This window comes from Neolamprologus multifasciatus, chromosome 5 (genome assembly GCF_963576455.1).
Source record: "Neolamprologus multifasciatus chromosome 5, fNeoMul1.2, whole genome shotgun sequence".
NCBI lineage: Eukaryota > Metazoa > Chordata > Actinopteri > Cichliformes > Cichlidae > Neolamprologus > Neolamprologus multifasciatus.
In genome coordinates, this window is record NC_140443.1 from 38,119,541 (window position 1) to 38,147,143 (window position 27,603).

Consider the following 27,603-nt stretch of genomic DNA (forward strand, 5'->3'; position numbering starts at 1 on the left):
TGAAACAAACTGCAGAAGGAAAATGACTGAATTCATTTCATTAAGTGCTTTTAAATCTAAACTACGAATCCTTGAGGCCAAGTCCATAACATGCAACTGTTTCAATTAGATTGATTCTCATTTTAACTGATTTTTTTATTTATTTATTTATTTTGATTTGAATTTTATTGAATTTTGTATTATTTTTATTCTTTCACTTATTGTTGCATGTATGTTGTTGCTGCCTGTGTTTGAGTAATTTCTGTAACTGTGAGACACCTGCTGCTGCCTGTCTTGGCCAGGTCTCCCTTGAAAAAGAGGTTTTTAATCTCAATGGGATCTTCCTGGTTAAATAAAGGTTAATAAATAATGACAACGCTCTCTCTGTGGTCCCACATTGCTTTCTCTGGTGAGCATCATAGTACCGTATGCTACTGTCCTTTGTAAGAGTTTGTTACGTTAAATTACACTGAAATGAGAAGCATAATAAATTCTGTTACTGTAACCTGTATGTTTGTAGTTATTTTCATAATATAGGATAGATCACAGCCGTTTAGAAATATAGCATCATATGATAAACATGAAAAAATAATGAAAATGAAATATTTTTATTTTTAAAATAACTCTATAAAGTGAAATCACATTACTCTAAACAGTGTGAATAACCCTCAGTGTTAAATATTTTTACACATTTTGTTGTTATTTTTGACACTAAACTGAGTAGAATTAACACTAAAAAGTTAACACTGGACATAGAGTAAATTTTACTCTGATTTTGAGTGGGACCAAATGTTATGACAATGGGCTGGATTGGAAAAGGTGTGTTGGGGTCTACATGGATGGTGCTAAAGCCATCACAGGTCAATTCACCAGTTCGCACTGGAAATACAATGGACTCACTGGTGTATCCATCGCGAGGTCCTCACAGTGAAAAAGATGCCTGAAGAACTTACGGCTGTCAGCTGTAAAAACTGTAAACTTCATAAAGACCAGACCAGCACTCTCGCCTATTTCATGCTCTATGAGTTTGGAGAGTTTCCTGTCTAACACCACCTCACCCTCACTGATGAAGTCAGAGACAACATCGTCTCTCTTAGACAGACGTCAGTGAATATTTCCCAGCGACAGCACAGGTGAACAGCTGGATGAGCATCTGGCATGCTCGAGGACTGCAGGAGAGTTTAACAGGACTGTCCTGTGATGAGACACTTTCAGAAATCAGACATTGTTGGACTTTTGGATACAGCTGCTCAGTGTATACTTTCAGACAAGGCCATGCGCTTCCTTCTTCCACTTGTGACCACATATCCACACGTCTCTTCACTCACCTTCATAAAGAGTAAATACAGAAGCAGATGCTGAATCAAATCTGAGCCTGAAGCTGACCTTAGTTGACCCAAACATCACAGGACTGTGTTTACGGAGCCATGCACATTCTTCTCATGTATGTAGGCTGAGTTGGCAGTAATAAGTAGAATTTAATGGTTTTATTGTTGGCATGGAGTTGTCATTATTATCATTACTATTCCCACCGGTGTTTAAAAGCAGTGTAGTTATTATTTCTAATATACTCAATGTAGTACGGTTAATATCCTCACTTGATGTGTCTTTGAATGCAGTATTAGAGTTGATCGTCCCCTTTGCTGTGACTCTTCTAATGCAGTACAGTTTTCAATAACCTCACCGAGTGTTTCAGTACATTTGTTGTTATTGTCACTTGTTTAAATGCCGTGCAGTTACTATACTGTCACTTAATGGATGTGGTGTTGATGCAGTCAATCATGAATCTATTCATATAAGAAATAAATTTGTCCCAAGTTAAAACTGTATGTATTTAATAGGCCTTTTTTTACTGTATGTAATCCCGATCATAAGGTTGGTGGAGCCATATATTTTCACTGGGAGAGTTTGAGAAACACAGTTTTAAGTGCTTCTTTCAACTGAAGAAAATATGTATTCTACACAATCATTATTTTTTCATTAACTTATTATATATTTTTATTACTTCATACAAGATTTCATTAAGTTAAAGGTGAGAATACTGCAGTGAGAATGGATGCAGACACATGCATGTGTAGTCCCGAGTCCTCCCAGCCACGAACTCCAAATCCCAGAAAAGGTGAACAGAATTTTAAAGTGCATGTCCAGATTTGTTTGCTGCTTGAATTAAGTTTCAGTGAAATTCAAACTGGCCTTGATTTCTTTACATTTGCTGTTTGGTCACTATAAGTTTTATTATCAAAGCAGACTCGTTTAAGTTGGCAGCACGGTGGTTAGCACTGTTGCTGCACAGCAAGAAGGTCCTGAGTTTAATTCCACCATCAGGCCTCAGTGTGGAGTTTGCATGTTCTCCCCGTGTTTGCGTGGGTTCCCTCCGGGTACTCCGGCTTCCTTCTACAGTCCAAAGACATGCAGCTTGTGGGGATAGGTGAATTGATTAATCCAAATTGCCCATAGGTGTGAATGTGCGAGTGAATGTGAGTGTGAATGGTTGTCTGTCTCTGTGTGTCAGCCCTGCGACAGACTGGCGACCTGTCCAGGGTGTACCCCGCCTCTTGCCCTATGACAGCTGGGATAGACTCCAGCGCCCCTGAAAAGGATAAGCGGAAGTGAATGGATGGATGGACTCTTTTAATTTCATTTACACAATGAAATAAGTACCAATAACCACTGCAGTACAATTAAATGAATGCAAATTTAAAATACCAAATACTTCAGAATTGTGGTGCAGATTTTAATGATTTCCTCTATTAGTAATTTTGCTTTGTCACAGTAACTGTGAGCCTCAAATACGTTTTACAGCTGCATGCAGATTTTCAAAAATAGTGTTGCTCAAAAATGACAGTAAAAGCTACACTGTAAGAAATGTACGTAAAAATTACCCTAAATAACTGTAAAATGGCAACGGTAAATTACCATTAAATCAAAGAGAGTAAATGATGATTTTATTTTTACACTGCAAATATGTTGAAAATATATTAATTTACAGTAATATGGCACATTTTCTTCGAAAACAACAGGAAAAATCTGTAACATTATCTACAATTAATCACCCTACAATTTACATAATAATTATGTATGAATGACAATCTTTGCTGCTTTTTTCATTTGAATTTACAGGTTACAACTGTATGTTAATCACTCAAAACGTACCGTGCTGGTGAAGCTTAAAACAGCGCAAATAATGTATGAAGTAAGAAATAAAATGCTTCCAAAAGAAATCTGTAAATTGTTCATAGAAAGAGAAGGTGGGTATAACTTACGAGGGAAGTGGAAATAAAAATACAAAGTGCTAGAACGACTTTAAAAACTATGTCTATCTCAATTGCAGGAGTTAAATTATGGAACAGACTAACAGAAGAAATAAAAGAAAGTAAAAACATAAAACAGTTTAAAGTAAAATATAAAAACCTAATTTTAGAGTATAAGAATGAAGAAAACGGGGTTAACCCAGGACGGTAATGTTGCTGGTAATGGTGTTGTGGTTCTTTTTGGTTTGTTTGTTTTTCCATAACTTGTGTATCTGCAAATATACACATTCTGTATTTTTCATATGAAAGAAACTATACTGTGGTGGGGCTTGCTAATTTCTTGTTTTTGATTTATGTATGTTTTGTTTTGCTTTACTTTTGTTTTATATGTTGTTTGTTTAATTTAAGACTAAAAAAAAATTTAAATGAATGAGAGGTAAAACTTGAGGGGGTAGGGACAAATAAGTAAATACTTCTGCCTACTCCTTTTCAAACAAATAATGGAATGATATTTTGTAATGATTGTGAAGGCACATGTTTGAAATGTTTGAAATAAAAAAATGAACTGAACTGAACTTTTAATTGTTTTGGGTAAAACATTGTTTGAATTATTGTGAAAATTATGGTGAATTTTTTTAATATTAAAGAGCTCAGACTGTTTGATAAAACTGTGTATCTTAACAGTAAATACGAGCAATTACTAAAAATAAAAAATAATGTTTATTTCTTGAAGTTCTACAGTCTCACCAAGTATATAAGACTGCTATTTACAATGAAAAAAATATTTTGTGGCATAATTAATGGCAAAAGGCCATTTTCTATTGTAGAACCAATTACCCTAAAAATAACACCGTCTGTGTGCTTTTACAATCCTTTAATGCACATCATGAGTCACAAGTGATTGTGTTTTAATCTTCATTGCAAAAAAAATTACATTCAAATTTAGAATCTCAGGGATTCGTCAGTTAACTTGGTTTGATCATTAAACATAATTTTCTTATTAGTTAATTACTTACTCCTCTCCTCGAACTTCCACCATTCATGTCTATCCGTTTATGACCACTGTGTACCCATCTTCTGATGACTACTTCCAGAAGGATGATGCACCATAATCACAAAACTGTGATCATGTTAAACTGGGTTCTCGAACATCACAATGACTTCACTGAACTCCATCAACCGCCACATTCACCAGATCTCAAACCAAGGGCACCTTTGGGATGTGGTGGAACAGGAGATTTAAATCATGGCTGCACCACTGTTCAATCTCTTTGAGTGTGAGACCACCTGCTGAAATTAAAATTAATTGATAAAAATGAAATACCAAAAAAAATAATGAAATGATGTTAATAAAATAATTGGTGTACCTTACAAGGTCAAGAGCAGTCAAAGAATGTATTATAAAAGCTGTAACAACCAGTTTCTTTAAAAAGTCTCATTTATATGCACGTTTTGGAGACATTGCATCACGTGTCTAAACCGTTACCTCTATATTAAAAAAAAAAAACTTAGCCGAGGAGAGTACTATTATTGTCACAGAGAGATAGCGGTCTGACTGTGAGGTACTGCAACAGCAGAGGGCACCAATACTCCTTGGTGGCGTGTAGTCGGCCAAACCAACGAAGAAGAAGATAGCGCCACTTCTAACTAGAGATGGACCGATCCGATATTACGTATCGGTATCGGTCCGATACTGACCCAAATTACTGGATCGGATATCGGCGAGAAATAAAAAATGTAATCCGATCCATTAAATATCAAAAAAGCACCTCACAAAACTTGCTACGCGGCATAACTCGGCTCATAACCGTAGCACGTTGCAGCAGTGTGCATCACGTGATAGAGCAGCTGTGTGTATTTGTAGCCTTGCTAGCAAACCAGCATTTCATCTATGAGGACGTTTTCCCAGAGAGAAGTAAAGCAAGTGTGTAAGTTCATCTCTGAATGTCTGTAAAGCATTCCCACGTTAAGCTTAACAACCATACCTGGAGCGACTGCCTCTCTCTCTCTCCTGCTGCTTCAATCGTGAAACAGCTTAATGATCAGCTGATCGGCTTTTCTGTCGCGAGTCCGTCTTTCTTCTTAGTTTTTGGCCCACTTCTCACCAGAAAGAGGAAACCAGCGGCTGAACAACAGCAGCACGTTTAAGCTTGATAAGCTGTTGTTAGAATTTATATAATATTACTTTCTGCACCAGGATCTTTTTCTACGTAGCTGTGGTAATTGTGCAGGGGCGGATCTAGCAAAGTTTAGCCAGGGGGGCCGATAGGGCATGAACAGGGAAAAGGGGGCACAAAGACATACTTTTCTTTCTTATTCTCATTTAAAATGTCTAGTTTTTAATAAATAATTATCTGACTCTTACAACCAAAGTTTTAATCTTGTGTAAAATATATAGAAGTCCATTACTGTATATAGTAACTGTTAAGTCTAATATACCCTAGTAAGCTATAATACTTTTTCCTTTGGGAAGATACCATCTGTGCAGTCTGCAATTCTGTTGAAGAAAGATGTTGAATCTATTTAATTATTCTTGAAAAATAATTTATTTTTGTGCATTTCCCCCCTGCATCAAATTAAATTTGATTACATCGATTAAGCATCATGAGGTGGAGGGTGGTTGCCTATTTTTTTTTTTTTTGCTGGGAGTTTGCAACCCTATTAGTTAGGTTGCTTAAAATTTCTTCTAAGTACTCTTTAAAATACCAGAATAGGGAGGATGGAGCAGGTTTAACTTTATTAGATTGATCAGTGTTGCTGAACTATGACATATTTTGGACGCAGTGTATTTTTTACATACAGGTATAACAGAATAGCTTTAGTGTTGTATAAACTTATACAAAATGCAGCAAGATATTAAAAAAACGTTTTGTTGATTAAAAAACACACTATATCGGATTCATATCAGTATCGGCAGATATCCAAATTTATGATATCGGTATCGGTATCGGACATAAAAAAGTGGTATCGTGCCATCTCTACTTCTAACCTCCAGACTGACTCAGCTCAGCAAGGGAGTGCCAGCAGCACCCTGCACTGAACCAACAACCTTCAATTTCAATGTAAGTATTAGATATGAAATGGGGCTGTGCGATATGACCAAAATCTCATATCCTGATATAAGAATTCTATCGTCCGATAACGGTATAAAAATCACAAAAATGTAACATTTTCTGTAAATTCTGTGAATCTCAGGCAGCTCGACTTGCGGGAAGCGTTTCCAGCTGCGCGTCATGTAGCTGGAGTCGAGTGTAACCGATGCATGAAACGATACTGTTATGTGATGGCTGTGTGCAGGCAGGAGTGGTGATATGAAGGACCCAAAATGCAAACTCATGGAAACGAAACGTGAACTCAAATGGGTAACAAAACTTAGACTCCAAGGTAAACTTATGCAAACAAAACACACAGATAAGGGTAGATCACTACACGGACACAGAGAAACACAGGGCTTAAATACACAGGGGGAATGGGTAACAGGACGGAAACACAGCTGGGGCAAATCAGGCCTAACGAGACAACGGAAGCAAAACCAGACGCATTTACATGAGACACGGACTTTCAAAGTAAAACAGGAAACATAACACAGAGACGCGAACTTGACAAGGGGATACAGCTGACAGGGGAGACAGAGCAACTAGAGAACACAGAATAAACCATAAGACAGAACTCAAAGAAACCAAAGACTAGAAATGATAAATAATATAATAAACTCAAAACCCAGGCATCCTAACAGATACATTTTTAGACATAAGTTGTAAAGGGCGCCGTTTTCTTTGTGAGTATTTATTACACGGCGTGCTGCGGGGAAAAGCCTGTTCTAACGTTTGAGTCTAAGCTTTATTTTTTAGCACCTGGCGTCTTTTTTTAATTCTCATCTGTAAATATTCTGCTCTTTCACGTGATTCAGTTTATTTTGAAAAGTCTCAACAGGATCTTGAGCTTTATTGTGAAAGGTTTATGTGGTACATAAACAAGCGGACACTCGATGGTGTTACCGTTGTTGTTGCTAACGACAACCCATAAAAAAAAGGCGCTTGTCCGTCTGTAGTGTGGTTATATTAAATATAAGAGAAAGAGAGAACTTTAAGACATTAATATAGCCACTACAGTGACCATCAAAACGGTGAAAAAAATATTGCCGTAAACAGTTTATTTTTGCGACACCACGAAACAAACGATAGCGTATATATATATATATATATATATATCCTTATATTGAACAGCCCCACATGAAATGTATATCAGCTGTAACCATAGTTTGCTTGGTCAGCTTTCTTGTTGATTGAAAGCGTTCCTCTGTCACAGGCTTTGCCTTCAGTCCTGTTTAGTTTTCTGGAAAGTTCATGCTAATGTTGAAGATTTTAGCTAGCTTTACTGTGAAACAAACGCCAGTTTAATTTACCAGGAGCAGCTAAAGACAATGTTCCTTTTTGATTTATTTAGGGTTATGTATTTCATTGCGACCTGCTTCAGCCATCCTGACGATTGTAGAGGAAATTTTAAAAAATGCACGAGTCGGGTCAGTCATATACTCTGAATAAGCTCACACTCCTAAAAACTGAAACAGCATTATCTGATGAGCTTTGTGAGGTGGTCAAGGGATCCAGGCTGTTTTCTGCATGTCATAAAGGGCCAGTGAGGACAACATACTCCAGATCACAGTCATTCATACACATGTTGAACTATGTCGAGCCCAAGAAAATGTTTTTAGGACAAAGTGAGAATAGAACAGATCAGTCTGCATACTATGTACCTCTAAGAGAGACTTTGAAATATTTGTTAGACTCTGATTTGTGGCAGAGATGTGTAACAGGTGAGCAATCAGCTGAGTCTTCATCAGATGTACTGTGTGACATTAGTGATGGTAAGATATGCAAAAGTAGTACTTTTTTTTTTTTAACCAAAATCCATTATGTTTCAAACTACTGTTATACCAAGATGCCTTTGAAGTTGTTAATCCTCTAGGTTATAGAAATAAATAGATAAAACTGTAGTTAAAGGAACCATGTTTTGCATGCTGTAGATAATTTGGGCTCACATTGCACTGGTGGCTTCTGCTTTAGTCGTACACAACATTTCTGTAGATACTGTTTAATGACACAATCTGTTTTTCAGGGTGGTCCAAATGAGTGTGGAGCAGAATGCACCAGAGAGATGAAACTAACTCTCCTGTTGAACACCTCAAGACTGAAGGTACACCAGATATAGGAGTAAAGTTTGAGTAAGTTTTAAACTGTTTAAAATGTTTTCACCTCTACGCATGGCTGGGGCTCTGGAACCAGTCTCCTGGAGAGGGGCTGGACTCTGTCTCAGTCTGGAGTTGCCCCTGGTGAGAGGCGGCAGGCTGGGGTGGGTATTCTAATATCCCCTCGGCTTGCTGCCGGTACGTTGGGGTTTTTCCCGGTGGACAAGAGGGTTTGTTCCCTGCGCCTTAGGGTCGGGGAACGGGTCCTGACTGTCATCTGCGCTTATGCGCCAAGTGGCAGTTCGGAGTACCCAGCCTTCTTAGAGTCCCTGGGGGGGTGCTGGAAGGTGCTCCACCTGGAGACTCTGTTGTCCTGCTGGGAGACTTCAATGCTCACGTGGGTAACGACAGCGAGACCTGGAGGGGCGTGATTGGGAGGAACGGCCTTCCTGATCTGAACCCGAGCGGTGCTTTGTTATTGGACTTCTGTGCTAATCACAGTTTGGCCATAACGAACACCTTGTTCGAACATAAGAGTGTCCATAAGTGCACGTGGCACCAGGACGCTCTAGGCCGTAGGTCGATGATCGATTTTGTAATCGTATCACCAGACCTGCGACCATATGTTCTGGACACTCGGGTAAAGAGAGGGGCTAAGCTGTCAACTGATCACCACCTGGTGGTGAGTTGGATCAGGTGGCGGGGGAGGACGCTGGACAGACCTGGTGCACCTAAACGTGTAGTGAGGGTGTGCTGGGAACGTCTAGCAGAGGCCCCAGTCCGCGAGATCTTCAACGCACACCTTAGGCAGAGCTTCAACAGCATTCCGAGGGAGACTGGGGACATTGAGTCCGAATGGACCATGTTCAGCGTCTCCATTGCCGAAGCTGCTGCATTGAGCTGCGGCCGCAAGGTGGTTGGTGCCTGCCGTGGTGGTAATCCCCGAACCAAATGGTGGACACCAGAGGTGAAGGGAGCCACCAGGCTGAAGGAGTCCTATCGGGCTTGGTTAGCCTGTGGGACTCCGGAGGCAGCCGACAGGTATCGACAGGCCAAGCGGAATGCGGCTCGGGCAGTGTCTGAAGCAAAAACTCGGGTGTGGGAGGAGTTCGGAGAGGCCATGGAAAAAGACTTTCAGACTGCCTCGAAGAGATTCTGGCAAACAGTCAAGCGTCTCAGGAGGGGAAAGCGGTGCTCCACCTGCACTGTGTATAGTGCTGGCGGAGTGCTGCTGACGTCGACTGAGAAAATTGTCAGGCGGTGGAAGGAATACTTCGAGGACCTCCTTAATCCCACTGACACGTCTTCCGAGGAGGAAGCAGAGCCTGGGGATGAGGGGAATGACCCGCCAATTTCCGGGGGCGAGGTCACTGAGGCAGTTAAACAACTCCTTGGTGGCAGAGCCCCTGGTGTTGATGAGGTCTGCCCCGAGTTCCTGAAGGCTCTGGACGTTGTAGGGCTGTCCTGGTTGACACGCTTCTACAATGTTGCGTGGAGATCAGGGGCAGTACCCCTGGACTGGCAGACCGGGGTGGTGGTCCCCATCTTTAAGAAGGGAGACCGGAGGGTGTGTTCCAACTACAGGGGAATCACACTCCTCAGCCTCCCTGGGAAAGTCTATGCCAGGGTGCTGGAAAGGAGAGTTCGTCCGCTAGTCGAACCTCGGATACAGGAGGAACAATGCGGTTTTCGTCCTGGTTGTTGAACACTGGACCAGCTCTTCATCCTCTCGAGGATACTTGAGGGTGCATGGGAGTTTGCCCAACCAGTCTACATGTGTTTTGTGGACTTGGAGAAGGCATTCGACCGTGTCCCTCTGGGTGTCCTGTGGGAGGTGTTGCGGGAGTATGGGGTGTCTGGCCCATTGCTACGGGCCATTCGATCCCTATACAACCGTTGCAAGAGCTTGGTTCGCATTGCCGGCAATAAGTCGGACTCGTTCCCGGTGGGTGATGGGCTCTGCCAGGGCTGCCCTTTGTCACCGGTTCTGTTCATAATTTTTATGGACAGGATTCCTAGGCGCAGCCAAGTGGCGGAGGGCTTTCGCTTTGGTGGCCTCAGAATCTCGTCTCTGATTTTTGCGGATGATGTGGTTCTGTTGGCTTCATCGGGTGAGGGCCTCCAGCTCGCACTGGAGCGGTTCGCAGCCGAGTGTGAAGCAGCGGGAATGAGGATCAGCACCTCCAAATCTGAGGCCATGGTTCTCAGCCGGAAAAGGGTGGAGTGCCCACTCCGGGTCGGGGATGAGTTCCTGCCCCAAGTGGAGGAGTTCAAGTATCTCGGGGTGTTGTTTGCGAGTGATGGGAGAAGGGAGCCGGAGATTGACAGACGGATTGGGGCTGCAGCTGCAGTAATGCAGACGCTGCACCGGTCCGTCGTGGTGAAGAGGGAGCTGAGTGTAAAAGCAAAGCTCTCAATTTACCGGTCGATCTACGTCCCTACCCTCACCTATGGCCACGAGCTGTGGGTAGTGACCGAAAGAACGAGATCGCGGATACAAGCGGCGGAAATGAGCTTCCTCCGAAGGGTGGCTGGCCTCTCCCTTAGAGATAGGGTGAGAAGTTCGGCCATCCGGGAGGGGCTCAGAGTAGAGCCGCTGCTGCTCCACATCGAAAGGAGCCAGCTGAGGTGGTTCGGGCATCTGACAAGGATGCCTCCTGGGCGCCTCCTGGGTGAGGTGTTCCGGGCATGTCCCACTGGGAGGAGGCCCCGGGGCAGACCCAGGACACGCTGGAGAGATTATATCTCTCGGCTGGCCTGGGAACGCCTTGGTGTTCCCCCGGATAAGCTGGAGGAGGTGGCTGGGGAGAGGGAGGTCTGGGCCTCTTTGCTTAGGCTGCTGCCCCCTCGACCCGGCCTCGGATAAAGCGGATGAAGATGTATGGATGGAAAAAATAACACTTAAAGAATTAGTGCAACCGTCAAATATTTCAGACAGTAGGCTAATGGGGGGAGCTAGCATAAGAGTTATGATTTATAAGATATAATCCAAGTCGTAACATTGCTGTGTGAAGCTGCAGATTTGGTTGCAGGTTAACATAGCTGGACTGGCCATCAGCCCACCGGGCAAATGCCCGGTGTTTTTTTTGTTTTTTTGACAAAACAAAAAAAACAGTAATGAATAATGCACTAAGCAACAATAGAGCTGTCATGTATTAATACAAATCAGAAAGACATTCCTTTGCTTTGCAAACAAAATAATCCGGAGCCGTTTCACCAACGTCTCAAACCCTCTGATTCAAAGCTAGAATAGCAGCTGTCTTAAAGGTGCATGTGCAAATCCACACATGAACACATATTTATAGTACCATCAGTCAGTATTGCTAATATTAGCAGGTGAATGATAAAACTTCAGCATGGTCTGTTTATTACTTGACTAAATTGTACAAATTAAAAAAATTACTGATTAGTAATATTAGATTGTAGAACTTACAACATTTCATTAAGATAGACCTCAAATTCCCTCAAGGTGTTTTATTTTGTAGGGTAAAAACCCTAAAATAACACAATCAAAACAGAGAAAACCGCCAAAATCATATGACCCCATTTGAGCTCTTTGGCAACAGTGGGAAGGAAAAACTCCCTTTTAAGAGGATGAAACCTCTGGCAGAACCAGGCTCAGCTAGTGGCCAGTTGTCAGGGGAGGAAGACAAGATGAAGGCGTACTGTGGAAGAGAGCCCGAGATTTATAACTAATGGTTAACGTATAAACAGATGGTGAGTGAAAAAGGTGGGTGAAAAAGAAATATTCAGTTATGCTGTGCTCTATTTTATTTTTACAGATCACAAATGACATGTACTGAAACAAGCATTGTTTTGATCTCAGCCCTGAGCAATCCCAGCCCACTCAGAAACAACACCTTGCAATGACAGAGCTTTAGTCTGGATGCTTTCTGTTTTCACTTTCTGGTCAGGGCTAAAGAAATTCAGATGAAACACTAAAGTTTGAATGATTTGTTTTCATTTCTCATCAATTGTCCAAACCACTTTTGGCTTTTCTGTGTTTGGACCCCGGGAATCCTAACCAAGATCCTGCTCATTTGGACATCTAAAATAATCTTTTTAAGGTTGGGAATATGTAACTGTGGTGTTGAGGGGATGGATGTGTAAATGTTCATTCAGCAGTTTGAGATAATATCAATGTACCCTTATTGTTTTTCCACCATTAACTTATAAAAAATCATCTTGGACAATAGATGAAACACTTCTATAAATTAAGGCCATAAAAAAATAGTAAGTGCCTCAGTCTGAGTTCATTTTTACAATTTTGTTTTTGCCTTTTAAAAAAAAAAGAAAGAAAAAAGAAAAATCTGTATTTTTCTTCATTCATGTCCAAAACGATCTGCTAATGATAGTCCTTTTTTTGCCTTCAATACTCAGTTGACCATCACAGGGTCTGTATGTAGCTTATATTTTGAGACATTCAGAATGCACAGCAGTACATCAGAGGGACGGAGGGACATTACTGCCTCAATTACCTCAAAACATTAAATCTCTCCACACTGTAAAATCTAATTAGTTCACAGAACTAAAAAAAATATGTAAACTTGTTGCCTCAAAAAAATTGAGTAACGTTTTACTTAAGATGATTAAGCTAGGGCAACTTACCCATTTTGAGAACACTGTACAGCCTTGTTAGTTTCCAGAACTCAAAAAACCTGTAATGTAATGTAAACTTGTTGCCTCAAAAAAACTGAGTAAAGCTAACTTAAGATGACTGTTAGGACAACTTATTCATTGCAAGTCTGCAGTATTAACAATAACTTGATATTTCTGACTGTACAATACTAATTGTTTACCTACTGACAAACATTTCAAGTTCAACTAAATGAAAAAACTATTTGTGGTAACCTGAATATGATTAAAAATAATTAACAACACTTTTTGTAATGATGTTAAAATCAGCCCAACTTTTATTTTCAAACACAACAAAGTATAACAGCCAACACTGTTGGCACTGTTCTGCTGAACAACAAACAATTATATTACCATCACTGTTATAATCTCACAATGAAACAAAGTCTCAGATGTAATTATTCTGAAAATAAGTTTAGGCCTACCTCAAGTTTGTTTTGTACTTACATTACTTACATAATCAAAATAAAACATCTGTTGTTCTGTCACAAGTGCAGTCTCTGATTTAAACACATTTGTTTTTCATTCCAACACATGAGCTGAAATGCTGTATTATTTTAAGGATGCTTGTTTCCAGTCCAGGCATTACTGCCTGAATGACTGTCATGGATCGAGGTGATCCAAATGTAGGTGCAGAAGAAAGTCTTTAACTTCCCTTAAGTACAGTGGCAGTGGATGTGGGTTGGAGATGCAATGAGCTTGAACCTGCAGGCGACCATCTTCACTGACCACACCATCTGTGACGGAGGACTCATCTCTCCTGGTGTCCTGCAAGCAAACAATCAGATTTTTTGAAACACAAACTTAATTGCTTTCTTAAAACATTTTTTTCTGCATTTGGTATAAAACAAACTCAAATTTAGACAATCTCAGGCCCCCTCCCCACCGGAGAGGTGACATTCAACGTCCCACTGTCAGTCTGGATAGCCGTGACCACCACCCAACACACAATAATGTCATGAAAGCATCATTTTAAAAAGGGCTATGCAAACATGGCCAATAACTTTCATTCTAATGATGTGCAAAATGATTTGGGAACAAAACAAATTTTGCTGTTAGAAAACTTGCAGACTTCATTATTTACAGTGTAGACCCTCTAAACTAAGTTTGGGGGATGTGATCTTTCAAGAAATGCAGACAAACTGTTGTTGTTTGTTTACTTACACAGCATGTCTTGTAGAATTAACTGGAGTCACCAGCAACAGCATCGTGCAATCATATCTCAAGTCTAATAACAGAAGACAGGAAAAGATCAGTGAAGAAACAACTTCCCCAAACCAAAGCACAAATCAAACAATAAGTAAAACAGGCTGATCTAAAGTATGATTAAAGTTCAGCCTGATTAATATAAATGTCACTGACAGTTGCTAAAATATTGGAAAACCAAAATACTTACTGATGTCTTTCTGTCCAACAGCAGGAGTGCTGGTCCCGAGCCTCAAAGACAGTAAGAAGCAAGCAGAGGGAGAAAAAACAGAACATTTTTCAGAAACTGATTTGATCCTTAATGGCTGTGCAATCATTGTAACTTACAACACAGAGGGTCAGTGTAGACCCCATACAACCAAATTAGATTAACACATATAGTAGTAAAAACACCATCTACTGTGTCTGAATGTGTGTTATTGGCACTGTCAGTTTAGGCCTAAAGAGATATGTGTTTAAAAAAAGACCACCTAATTTAAATATAATCATTACATGCTTGTTAAAAAGTTAACTTCCAATATATAAAGTTTCTGAAGTTTCTGAAGCAAAACGACCAGATCTAACATATGGCAGAGTTTATATGTAACACAATGTTTCTTATGATTCAACTGTGTAATTTAACTTAATTCTTTAGAAGGACAACCTACAATACTTTATTCTCAAATATAAAGCCAACCTAGACTTTAACCATTTAACAGGCCACTAATCTGGATTATAGCTTTCACCACAAAACTTGTTTTTAGACACATGTTTTAACAAAACAAATACTATTGTTAATATTATTATTTAAATTGTAATTAAACAGAAAAATGGTTAAATATAAAAGCAGTTTGCTTATATTGTTAAATAAAGGCTAGATTTGACATTAATAGATGCCACAGATGTTCAAAAGTTGCCACAAAGCATGAAAAAAATAGACGTCTCCGAAAACGTCGGAGCATTTTTGCAAATATGTGATGTTTTGATAAATCGAGCAGATACTTGAACTTTACACAGCGACATTCTCGCCTGAAAATATCTTAAAAGTTTATTTTGTGACCCGGAAAATGTAATATTTAAAGGTTTTTTAACTGCGCTCCTCCGCCATTGCTGCACAGGCTCCGACAACCGCAGCCGACAAATGCGATCCTCCTTTTCCCCAGATTACCCTTTCTGGGTCACCAAATAAACTTTTAAGATATTTTCAGGCAAGAATGTAGCTGTGTAAAGTTCAAATATCTACTTAATGTAACAAAATATCACATATTAGCAAAAGTGATTCAACGTTTTCGGAGAGCTCTGTTATCCACCAGCGCAATAGCTGACCGGGATGTCAAGGCTCAATAGAGTGGGCGAGCACAGGTAACTCCTGGCTTATTGTTTTCAACCCTCCTGCGGTCTTTTGCTACTCAGGTTAAACATGATATATATAATTAGTTAGTTAGTTAGTTATGGCTATGGATTGAAAATACCCCCCACACCCCTCCCCTAACGGCTGCACCTCCCGAAGAATTTTGTCTGGGCTCTTATCTCACTTTTTTTTTTTATTTCAAACAATCAACAGAAAATTTCACAGACATAGTTTTATGTAAGGTTTTTAAGGCTGTGGTGTTAATTTTTAAGTAACATGAGCCCAGTGGCAGCAGCAACGCTAGGCTAACACTAACTAGCTAGCAAGATTATAATCCTGGTGCTAAACTAAGAGAAGCCACAAAATCAGTTTGAATAAGAGTAAACATTTACTCACCAAGTCAGTGTATCAGGTAAAGATTCACAGCAATGACAACAATAACATCTTGAGCTGAAGCTTCTCCAGGTTTGCTCAACATATTCCATAACAAATGCGCCATGAACATGCAGACTGATCCGAGAGGGAGGAGGACGGTAGTGACGGGGCATTTTCACTGCACTGAGAAGCAACACTTCCAGCTTACTTTGCTTTTCTAAGTAAAAAAACCTCAAATAAATTAAGTTGATCAGCATTTTTGCATAAAAAGTACTGGTAAGTTACTTAAATTGAGTTCTAATAACAAATTGATAAAAATTGAGTTCTGCCTACTTAATATTTTTAATTAATGAAGTGCCTTGAGGCTCTTTTGTTGTGATTTGGCGCTATATAAATAAAATTGAATTGAATTGAATTAAACACAATACAGTGCATATGGTCCTTGGTAAGTACAACAGGCTTCCATTGCAATCAACTCCTGAAGACATAACACTGATAATCTGCCCAACTGCAGCCTCACACATCTCTGTGCAGGAAATCACAGACAGTTGTCCTCACACTTTCACCCACGGTGACAACTTTCAATGACGTTAAAGCTGAGGAAATAAAATGAGAACGTGAGACTAGAAATGTAATTCACCCAGAGAGAGTGCTCATTTCAGTGTTACAGATGATTTCAATTAAATATTTAACCTTCAAATAGGGAACAATGTTAAAATAAAATTACTTGAAAATACAATTGGAAAAAAGCATCCTATGTAATTCAGTTTTGTTTATATAGAATTGAATTTCATCTGACCACATGGCACAGTGAAATTAAAAATCCATCCTATCCTTTTATACAGGAATAAATCTCCAACATCATCGGACTAAGGGAAAAGTGACCTATTGTCTTGACCGGTTCAATTCAATTAATTTTTATTTTATATAGTACTGATGTGCGGATCGATCCTGAAATAGCGATTCCTCTGATACATTGTCTACATTCAAAGGAACTACTTCCTCTTCCGCCTTTCATAGTCATGTGCGAAATACGGCTGTATAAATGTCTCGCAGCCCCTTGGCGTGCACACTCACAACAATGGCTGAGCGTAATTGTGCGGACGTATTTTACCTCCACAAACAGCTGAGACATGGTTTTTGGTACATGTGGCAAAAAAGTGAGGTGTTGTGGCCATACTTGCCAACCTTGAGACCTCAGAATTAGGGAGCTCCGCGAGCTCCCTCGGTGGAGTGAAACTGCCATCTGCTCCTTGCTATCTAAAATATAACCGGGCGCTGACTTAAGCTCTCGGCCGTCTCACACTTCTGTTTAATCAGTTTTCTGTTTAACGTTTATTCAGCTGTGTGAAAACCCCGGAGGAACCCTCCCGAGGGATTAATAAAGTTTAATTTAATTTAATCTAATCTAATAACTTTAATCTCAGCCAAACTGATTTACTCACGAACAAATAAAACACTGAAAAAGCCAAACAATAACATTTTTAAGTTATCAAATTGACTTACATATCATGTTTAACCCGAGTAGTGAAAGACCGCGGGGTTTGAAGACGATGTGTCGGTCGGCTCAGATATTTGAAGTTTACACAGCTACATTCTCACCTGAAAATATGTTAAAAGTTTTTTTGTGACCCAGAAAGAGAAATAAGTGTAATATTAAAACTAAGTAGCTGCCGCCATTGTTGGAAACTGGAATTGGCTGGGCCGCGCTATGAATTCTGCAATATGGACTGGTTCTTATATAGCGCTTTTCTACTCATCTGAGCACTCAAAGCGCTTTACACAACTTGTGCATTCACCCATTCAGACCCATTCGCACAAGCACATCTTTCTAAGTGCTTTATAGCTAACATTCACACACATTCATACTCTGATGGATGCATCGGAGGGCAATTTGGGGTTAGTATCTTGCCCAAGGATATTTGGCATGCAGACTAGGGGAAGCCAGGAATCGAACCACCAACCTTCCGATCAGTAGATGACCTGCTCTGCCGCCTGAGCTACAGCCACCCCAACCCATGGTTTTTCAATTTTGTTGTCCGGGTGGACAGTCGGGAGAAATTCGGGAGAATGGTGGCTCCGGGAGATTTTCGGGAGGGGCACTGAAATTCGTGATTCTCCTGGAAAAATCAGGAGGGTTGGCATGTATGGTTGTGGCAACATCACTAATCTTGTCAAACACCTCAGAGTAAATCATATCACAGATTATGACGAGCATATGTTGAGACGAACTGAAGAGGAGGAGAGGGACAGGTGCTGCTAGCGCACCTTCAGTTTTTTTTATTTCTATATGATGAACTCTGCATTATTAAGTGATAAGAACAAGTAATCTGATGTCCTGTAATCATTATGATGCTATAATTTGAGATACAATAAATAAAATAAGCTTTTGTACAAAGTATCGGTATCAGATCAGTATCTTCAATACCACCCTGAATATTACTTGGTATCGGATCGGAAAGGAAATCAGTGGTATTGCACATCACTATTATATAGTACCAGTTCACAACAACAGCTGCCTCAAGGTGCTTTATATAGTATGGTAAAGATTTCAGCTGCTTAAACAGTCAGACAATCCCCTACAAGCACGCACTTGGCAACAGTGGGAAGAAAAAACTCCCTTTTAACAGAAAGAAACCAGGCTCAGGGAGAGGCAACCAGTTCTGCTGCAACCTGTTGGGCTTGAGGGGAGGGAAACAGAGCAAATGACACACTGTGGAAAAGAGCCAGATACCACAGATACCATATTTCTGTGATTTTTGGGGCTTTTTCTTTAGAGGAAGAAAATTAGAAGCCATCCAGGTCTTTATGTCTTTAAGACATTCCTGCACTTTAACTCATTGGTGTGTGTTATCTGGCTTCATGGACAGATAGAGCTGGGTGTCATCAGCATAGCAGTGTAAATGTATGCTATGTCTTCTAATGATGCTGCCTAAGGGAAGCATGTATAATGTAAACAGAATTGGTCCTAGCACTGAACCCTGTGGAATTCCATAATTATCCTCACCGTGTGAAGACTCCTCTCCATTTACATGAACAAATTGGAGTCTGCTAGATAAGATTTAAACCACTGCAGGTCTATCTTTAATACCTACAACATGCTGTAAATGCTGTAATAAAATCGAATGGTCGACAGTATCGAACGCTGCACTGAGTTCTTGCAGAACAAGCACAGAGATGAGTCCACTGTGAGAGGAGATCCTTTGTAACCTTCATTAATGCTGTTTGTGTACTTTGATGAGCTCTGAAACTTGACTCAAATGCTTCAAATAAGCCATTCCTCTGCAGCTGAACAGTTAGCTGTTTTAACTACTTAACTACTCTTTCAACAATTTTTGAGATAAAAAGAATATTGGAGCTTGGCCTATAATTAGCTAAAATAGCTGATGGCTTTTTAAGTAGTGGTTTAATTACTGCCAGATTAAATTCCTGTGTCATGTAGCCCAGTGGCAGTTCTAGGGGTGGGGCCACAGGGGCACTGGCCCCAGGTTAAATTTGACTCAACCAACAACTGTTTAGAGTAGAGATTTTTCAGTGGAACCTTCTGGCCAATTGGCATAAGCTGGCTTGTGACTGGATTGGAACTGCGACTCAGGTAGAGGATGAGAATGATGTGGCTATAGAGGACTTGACGGATGAGGGTGAGGTAGGAAGTGGGGAGACGATGAAAGTTTGGTTGGACACCAAAATGCAAAAAGGCAACAAAAGAAATGAGTTCAGAAGAAGGGACTTCGGTAGTTCGGAAGAGGATTGTCAGAGACGAATTCAAAATAATATTGAAGTTTAGGAAGGAGGATGAGAACATACAGTTAAGTCTGATCACATTATCGAGGGGACTGAAAAGAAGATAGCGTATATCAACGTGTTCCCATCTCTTAGGATTCTTGCTTGTTGGATATCCCCTAAGACTGTGGTAGAAAGGAGGTTTGTGGGAGAAAATAAAAAACAAGACGAGTAATAACAATAACTTGAAAAACTAAAACAGACTATTCAAGATTTGGAAGAGAATCGAGTTAAAAACTATTAAGAACAATCAATGGGGAACGAGTTGATAGCTTGTCAGTGATGTTCGGATTTTCAAGATCCTACTCTTCCAGAAAAAGTTAAAATATATCCCTCCCCTTCTTAGATGCTACAAATGTCAGAGATATGGGCACAAAGCTGCAATATGCAGAGGACAGGAAAGTTGTCCTAGGTGTGGGGGATAAACGTATGTATGAGGAATGTGGGGACAATGTACAAGATAAATGTTGTCATTGTGGAGGATGAGTGGGGGATGTGAATGCTATTGGTAATTATAGACCAACAGCATTGACTTCTAACATATGCAAAATAACGGATAAAATGATTCATGATAGATTGATGTACTACACAGCAAATTCAAAAGTGTTAAATGTTTTGGTGTTAGTAGTCTTAGAGTTAATTTTACACTAAGTAGAGTCACATTCTTTTAATGTAACTCTGAGGTGTAAAATGATAGTAGTTAAAATCCAGTGTTAAAAATGAGTGTTTCTATGTCAAATCTGGAGGTGTTACAATGGAAACATTAACTCTTGACCTCTTAACTCTGAACTCCTACAGGGGCTATGACACCAATAGAGTAAATTCACAGACTCCGCCCCCAGCACCATAGGCTCCAATCGAAGCTGAAGCGAAGCCATTTCAGAACATTTTGCTCTACATATTTGAGTTGTTTGCCATGCTTGGTAAGTCATTTTTTCAAAGATTGTTTCAATTATTATTATTAGCTTTTACTTCTGTGGCTCTTTGGAGTTGAGACAAAGCTGTGTGAAAGGCATTAGCCGTGTTGCTCGCTGATAGCATAATATTCTGTTTTAGCTAGCTGAAAGGTATTGTTTGCGGGCAAATACCACAGCCTTGAAAAAAAGCTTGCATGTGAATTTTCAGTCAAATTTTTGGTCAAATACAGACACAGTCTAGGATGTGCAATGTTGGTATAATGGTGCTATATTTCTGACAGCTACTTGAAGCCTGTTTTCAGGCTTCAAGTAGCTGTCAGAAATCAAATCTGACCGTGTTAATTTGGACATGCTGGATTTGCTGTGTACATAGAAAGTAAAGGATGCATATCATTGTATCAAAGTGGGTTTAGGAGAAGAAGTACCATGGATCCAATTTTATTTTTAGAAAATGAAATTAGAAAACCACAGGTAAATAAAGAAAACATAGTAGTAGTTGAAAATGCATATGACTTTACGTGGAGAGATGGTTTATTAACCCTTTCATGCATGAATTATGACAACCTCAAACAGGATTTTTTTCTAAGTATTTTTATTCATCTTTAGGCATGAAAAAAGATTTTTGAACTTCATTTTTGTCCAGTGTAGTGGCTTATGTGCAAGTATACCATCAACACTGACACAATTACAAGAAAACAACCTTTTAATAGCTGTCCACTGTAGTGAACACTATGCGTGAAAGGATTAATTCAGTTGAAAAAAACACACATTGTTGGATTTTCAGATGGCTGAAGGATTTTCTTTTAAATAGACATTCTGCAGAGTTATACGGTTGAAAATGGAACACCACAGGGGAGTATAGTGAGCCCTTATTATTTTCACTTATGGTTAAAGATGTGTATAAAAATATAGAAGGTGGAACAGGGTACTCACTTTTTGTAGATGATGTGCAATGTGGACTAGAGGAAGGAAATTTAAAATTTATTGTTAAAAAATTGCAGGGAGCTATAATAAAAGTTGAAGAATGGTCTCATAGGTGGGGATTTAAGTTCTGTGTGGATAAGACTAAGTATGACTGCTACAAGCAACAGAACTGGTGCTGAAGTGACACTAAAGGTGTATGGTCAAGAATTAGAAAGAGTTCAGCAGTTCAGATTTCTTGGTTTGATGAGAGAGATGCTTGAATATAATAACTAAATGTAAAAAGGTTTAAAATATAATGAGATGTTTTGTAGGAACAGACTGGGGAGCAGATAGGTTGTCACTGAGAGCTATGTATACTGTTAGATCACTGTTAGATTATGAAAGCGTAGTATATAATACAGTAGCAGAAACAAGTGCAAAAAAATCAGACTGCATTCAGAACCAAGCTTTAAGACTCTGTACAGGTGTAACAAAATCAACCCCAACAGATTCACTTCAGGTGGAAATGGGAGAAATCCCTCTTGGTATCAGAAGAGAACAACTCACATTAAATACTGGGTGAAATTGCAAGGGAGGGACAGGATCACCCCAGACAGGAAACAATTAAACCTCGTTGGCAGAAAGAAAAAATGGAGTCAAAGACTTTTGGATGGACACGAACCTGGAAAGCAATAGAAAACCAAATACTGTAGGTCAAATTAATAGCAAGTAGTCCCACTGCAAAACCATGTGTTTTTACACAGGATAAATAAAGGTATGGGATTTATTTTAAATTCTCATACAGTACAGGATTATATTAATGATTTTTATGAGTTTATATAAATCTATATCTATATAGATAAAAACAATATAGTCAATCAAGTGGGCGTGGCATCCACTGTTGCAGATTTTCAGATTAAAGCAGGAAGCAGGCTCAATAATGGACTCTCAGTGTACACAGGGGAAACGTTAGCATTGTTGTTAGCTGTTCAGTGGGTGGAGGAAAAAAAGCCATTATGGACAATAATCTGTAACTTAACACATGAATGTCAGATGAATGAACACTCCCATGAGTCTTTGGGCTAGTGGCTCCTCCCCTTAGCCCGCTACCTAGACCCCACCTGAAGGGGTTCGTCAGTCCCCGACAACCCTATCACCCACAGAAAGTCTTTCAAATGTCCAGGAGTCCACCTTAGGCGAGCAGGTCGATTGAGGCCAGCAAGGGGAGAGTCATTCTGATTAGGACATGGAGTACAGCTGGCACCCCCTTCTCCAACAGCAGGTGACGCGAGTGGGTGATATGGTGCGAGTCTGTCGTGATGCAACACTACCATGCACCCCCGGCCGAGCATGCTTACCCAGTACACCACCTCAGATAACTGTGTCATGACTTCCGAAGGCTCTTGACAGTGACTGCAAAGCTTGGGGGACACACCCTTCTTGCGGTCACCTTATCCCCTGGCCTCTGTGCCCGGGGATAAGGTGACCGCAAGAAGGTGGGCCTATGACTTTCTGCCGTAATCCTGCATAGTCCTGGGCCTGGTGGGTGTAATCGTGGACCACTTGTAGCCACTCGCTGAGCCTCCTGAGGTAGTCCACATCTTGCCCACCAGCAAACTCAGGCTCAGGTGGGGGCCCAAGCACCAGGTCCACTGGTGTTCGAAGCTCCCACCCAAACATTAGGGCATCAGGTGTGCACTGGCTGGACTATTGGACAGCAGTTTGGTAGCAACAAAGGACCAGGGGCAAATGGCAGTCCCAGTCACGCTGGTGTTGGCTGGTGAGGATGGCGAGCTGGATAGCGGTTGTGCCGTCTCCAGCCAGGTCCTTCCCTGAGCCAATGTTTCATCAGCCTCCTGCTGCTGCCTCAGCTACTGCGTGAAGAGGGAACCACCCTTCTTCACTGGAGATAGTCTGAACAGCAGCTACACTTGGTGCTGCTTGGCCTCGTTCCTCCTGTTGTCGGCATAAGCGACACTCAACTGCTTCACAGGGACATGTGGAGAGCTGGCAGCTTAGCAATGCTGAATGCTCCTCGAAGCTGGATCTCAAAATTATATCCTTGGTGTACTTCCAACCAGCAGGCCACCTGGCCTCCTGGGTACTTGAAGTTTTAAAGCCAGGTTAGGGACGCATGGTCCCGGAGGAGGAAGTGGCAGACATGCAAATATGGGTGGAAACGCTGAACTGCTAGTACTACAGCAAGCAGCTTGCGCTGAGTAACTCAGTGGATTTTCTTAGCTTGACCCAGTGAAATAAGCCACAACACGTTCTCCATCTCCACCCTGAATGACACAGGACAGCCCCAACCCCGACATTGTTGGTATCCGTGGCAACAATGGCACTCCAGAGTATCAGGGTAGGCCAGAACTGGGGCTTTTGTGAAAGCCTCCTTTAGTCAATCCAGTTGAAGGGCTGGCCCTTGTTGGTCAGGGAGTGGAGGGGGCTGGCAATGGTGGCAAACCCTTTGATGAACTGGCGGTAGTATAATGCTAGGCTAGGAAGCTCCGAAGCTCTTTGACGTTCAAAGGTGTCGGCCAGTCCTGGACTGCAGCCACCGTAGCTGGGTTAACGGCGAACCCTTGCTAACCCTTACTTTCCTTTGTTCCAGTCTGAAGTTGTCCAGACAACGAATATTCTCTTCAATCACTTGTTCCTGTTCTTGAATCTCTTTCTCCAGTATGTGACTAAAGATGTGGCAGGACACTCCATCCTACTTCTGACACCAATGTGGCGAGCTTAAGCAAAGAACAAGACAGAGATCTCTATTTTGACCTGCAGTTCCTGGGTTCCATACACTGCTCAGCTACAGGTATTGAAACTTTTATTAACACCACCTCCAAACACAGTCAGAGGTCATTAACTGGTACAGCAGTCTCAGTCATGGTGGCTGTTGCTGGCCACACTCGATGCAGAACAAACATCTGCAATAATGCTGTACATTAACAATAACAATGATAGATTAACACAACTGGAATAGCTGTTACAACACTAACTTAACACGTGAATGCCAGATGAAAAGTTCCATGAGTTTTTGGGATAGTGGCTCCTCCCCTTAACCTGCTACAATATTTTCAAAGTGGTATCCAAAAAAACCCAAATAAAATTAAAATCACCTCTGATGAAATCTCAAAAGTGTCAGCTTTTTTTTGATAGCAAGATTTATAAGCAATCTTGGTATACGGAGTTTGTAATTTCAGTGTCATGCGCCGCGGCGCGCGTGCACAAAAGGATCCAAACGCAGACTCAAGCGCTAGCAGAAAATGACACTTTATCATAACAACAAAAGGCGACCCGGGAAAACCAAAGGAGCAAAACGAGGAACTAAAAAACCCGGGGAAACAATGACGCGATGAAGCCGGAATAGGGACCGTGGGAGGCTGCAACAGAAAGGGGAGAAGATTACTAGGGAGCCGGGAAGAGGAGGAAACACATCAAAACTGAGTTAGACCAGTTGGCTTACGATTAGATCGGGACCGTGGGAGCTCGGGAAGGAAGTCCGATGCACCGATGCACGGTCCGGATGCACCGGGTGATCCAATTGAGTGGGAGGACAGGCAGGTGGCAGACGCTGAACGCCGGATCGAAACCTAGACACAAGTTGGCAGATTTAACGCAGCTCCAACAAGATATGAATGCAACACTTTCGCGGGAGTCTAGTTACCACAGAGAGGTGATTAACGGACTGGTGTGGAGCATCCGTCAGCGCCGGGTTAAGTAGCTCTTCAGGTAATCACCCCGATGGAGAGCAGGTGTGCTGATGATGGCCCAGCCTGGGGGTGTGGCTACCTGCGCATCACACATTCCACACACAGGACCACGGACCATGACATTCAGAGAAATACTCCATTCATTTTATGTCATTTTTGAAGAAGCTCAGGAAGCCCCTTGGTACTTAACTGGTTTAAAAAGCAAAGCAAACATTAGTTAAACAGTTAATTAAGGCCTGACTTGTTTTTAGGAAAGAACCTTAGCATTTTGATAATAAATTTAATGCTGATTCATGCACTTGTTTTGTAATTTGCATTTTGTGTGTTAATATTTACTAAATTATTGGTATTGAGAACATGAACCTAAAAAGAAAGGGAATCCAGCAGTTTTTGCCCAAAAGTGTCTGCCAGCTGTTGAAAATGAGCAGGGAGAGATCATGGAGAGATCAGCAGAAGATGGGTGACCAGAAGCTGGTCAAGAGCAGGGCACCTCCAGCCTCCTTTCAGAAATCATTTAGGTGTATGAAATGTCTGATTTGTTATCTTTTTTTATAGAGATATTTTTTTTAAACAATTATATAGAACACAGACATGAAAAGAAGAAACCAGTTGCCCTGTAAACATGTTCAGGACTCACAGGCAAGTATAAGCTGCATGTACACAAAGAAATAAAAAGGAAATAGCACTTTGAATGAGTACATGCTGTTGTATGTTGATGTTGTACTAATACTTGCTCTATGAGCATTGTGGCCCCTTGATGGCCCATGCTACTGACGTAGCCCAATAACAGAGACAGGTTGATCATATCCAAGGTTGAAGCATTAATTAATGGGAGGACTTGTTTGCAGTCTTAAAGGAATATGGTCTTAAAGGCCTTAAAATTTCAATGGTATTCAAACTGGCTGAACTTGTTGTATCTAAGAGATGGTTATGAAACATAATGGTTAAAATCTTATTTGTGAAGAAAATCATGAAATCATTACTGGTTAAGGTTAAAGGAATGCTCGGCTAAACAGAGCTCTAAGAGAAACTAAGAGTGTTTTTATTTTCTTCAATTAGTGATAAATAGTAAGATGTTCTAGCTTTGTGGGGGGCTTTTTAATAGAGCAGAAAACTATTTTTCCAGGCTAAATTAATATTAGATTTTAATTAGTGAGATGCCATTTCTTCTCCAGCTTACTGGTTATCTTAATGTCATACCAGGGAGTCAAGTATTTCTGATTCTTTCTTTTTCAGAGCAGCCACAGTATTCAGAGTCAAATGCAGTGAGGATGTAACTCTACTACTACAGAATTTGATCATCTCGTTAATATAGTTTAGGTAACTGCTCTGTACTGAGTTTAGTTACAGCACTTTCTGAAAGACTACTGCAGTGAGATGTATTCCCCACTGCTGTGTAATCCATTACTGTAAATTTGAACATAATTAGGAAATGATCAGACAAAATAAGGTTTTCGGTGGAACCTGAATCCAGAACTTATGTGTTTGTGGGGAGTTCCTGAGTTCACATTTCAATTGGTTTTCAAATTTTTCCTGGACTCAATACCTGAACACCACTGCCATCACAAAAGACCCAGCAGCAACTGTGTTCACTGCCAAAAAGAGACACCCTCCTAAGATGCTAATCAGAGAAGTAACGCGTTACTGTAATCCGATTACTTTTTTCAAGTAACGAGTAAAGTAAGGGATTACTATTGCAAAATCGGTAATTAGATTACCGTTACTTTCCCGTAGGAACGCTGCGTTACTGCGTTACTAAAACCGTGATTTTTTTTGCGAGAATGTCTCATGGCAGTGACGTAAGCGAGCGCGACGTTCGTGACAACAGCTGTGTGCAGATCAACAATGGATCATATATCGAGTGCAGAGAGAGTATGAGCGTGCAGCGTTTAAAGCGTGGAAGTACTGACCTTACTTTGAGTTTGATTCCATAAAAAGTGACAAAAACATTAGTGTCCGTTGTGCGTGGGAAGAAAACTTCTTTTTAGGACGATCGTGGCTCAAGAGTTGGGAGTTCGCCTTGTAATCGGAAGGTTGCCGGTTCGAGCCCCGGCTCGGACAGTCTCGGTCGTTGTGTCCTTGGGCAAGACACTTCACCTACCGCCTACTGGTGTTGGCCAGAAGGGCCGATGGCGCGATATGGCAGCCTCGCTTCTGTCAGTCTGCCCCAGGGCAGCTGTGGCTACAACTGTAGCTTGCCTCCACCAGTGTGTGAATGTGAGAGTGAATGGGTGGATGACTGGACGTGTAAAAGCGCTTTGGGGTCCCTAGGCGGGACTAGTAAAAGCGCTATACAAATACAGGCCATTTACCATTTACCATTTAC

General features: G+C 40.9%; 2 protein-coding genes across 2 annotated transcripts in view; one reads left to right on the forward strand and one right to left on the reverse strand.

Moving 5' to 3' along the window:
- The window catches only part of LOC146519283 (G2/M phase-specific E3 ubiquitin-protein ligase-like), a 253,031-nt gene that overhangs the window by 223,985 nt on the left and 1,443 nt on the right, over positions 1-27,603 (forward strand). The window lies entirely within an intron of this gene.
- On the reverse strand, positions 12,397-16,212 carry LOC146519289 (uncharacterized). Its single transcript, XM_085161177.1, has 4 exons — positions 15,986-16,212; positions 14,450-14,490; positions 14,218-14,281; positions 12,397-13,821 (listed from the first exon to the last, which is right to left on the reverse strand). The coding sequence occupies exons 1-4, from the start codon at positions 16,135-16,137 to the stop codon at positions 13,710-13,712; spliced, it is 369 nt and encodes a 122-aa protein (XP_085017303.1). The 5' UTR covers positions 16,138-16,212; the 3' UTR covers positions 12,397-13,709.

Excerpts from the sequence above, each read along its gene's own strand:
- LOC146519289 (XM_085161177.1), bottom strand. The coding sequence starts at position 16,137 with ATGCCCCGTCACTACCGTCCTCCTCCCTCTCGGATCAGTCTGCATGTT. Across the intron at positions 14,282-14,449 it reads TGTTGGACAGAAAGACATCA|ACTTGAGATATGATTGCACG; the intron begins GTAAGTATTTTG and ends TTCTGTTATTAG. Across the intron at positions 13,822-14,217 it reads AATTCTACAAGACATGCTGT|GACACCAGGAGAGATGAGTC; the intron begins GTAAGTAAACAA and ends GTTTGCTTGCAG.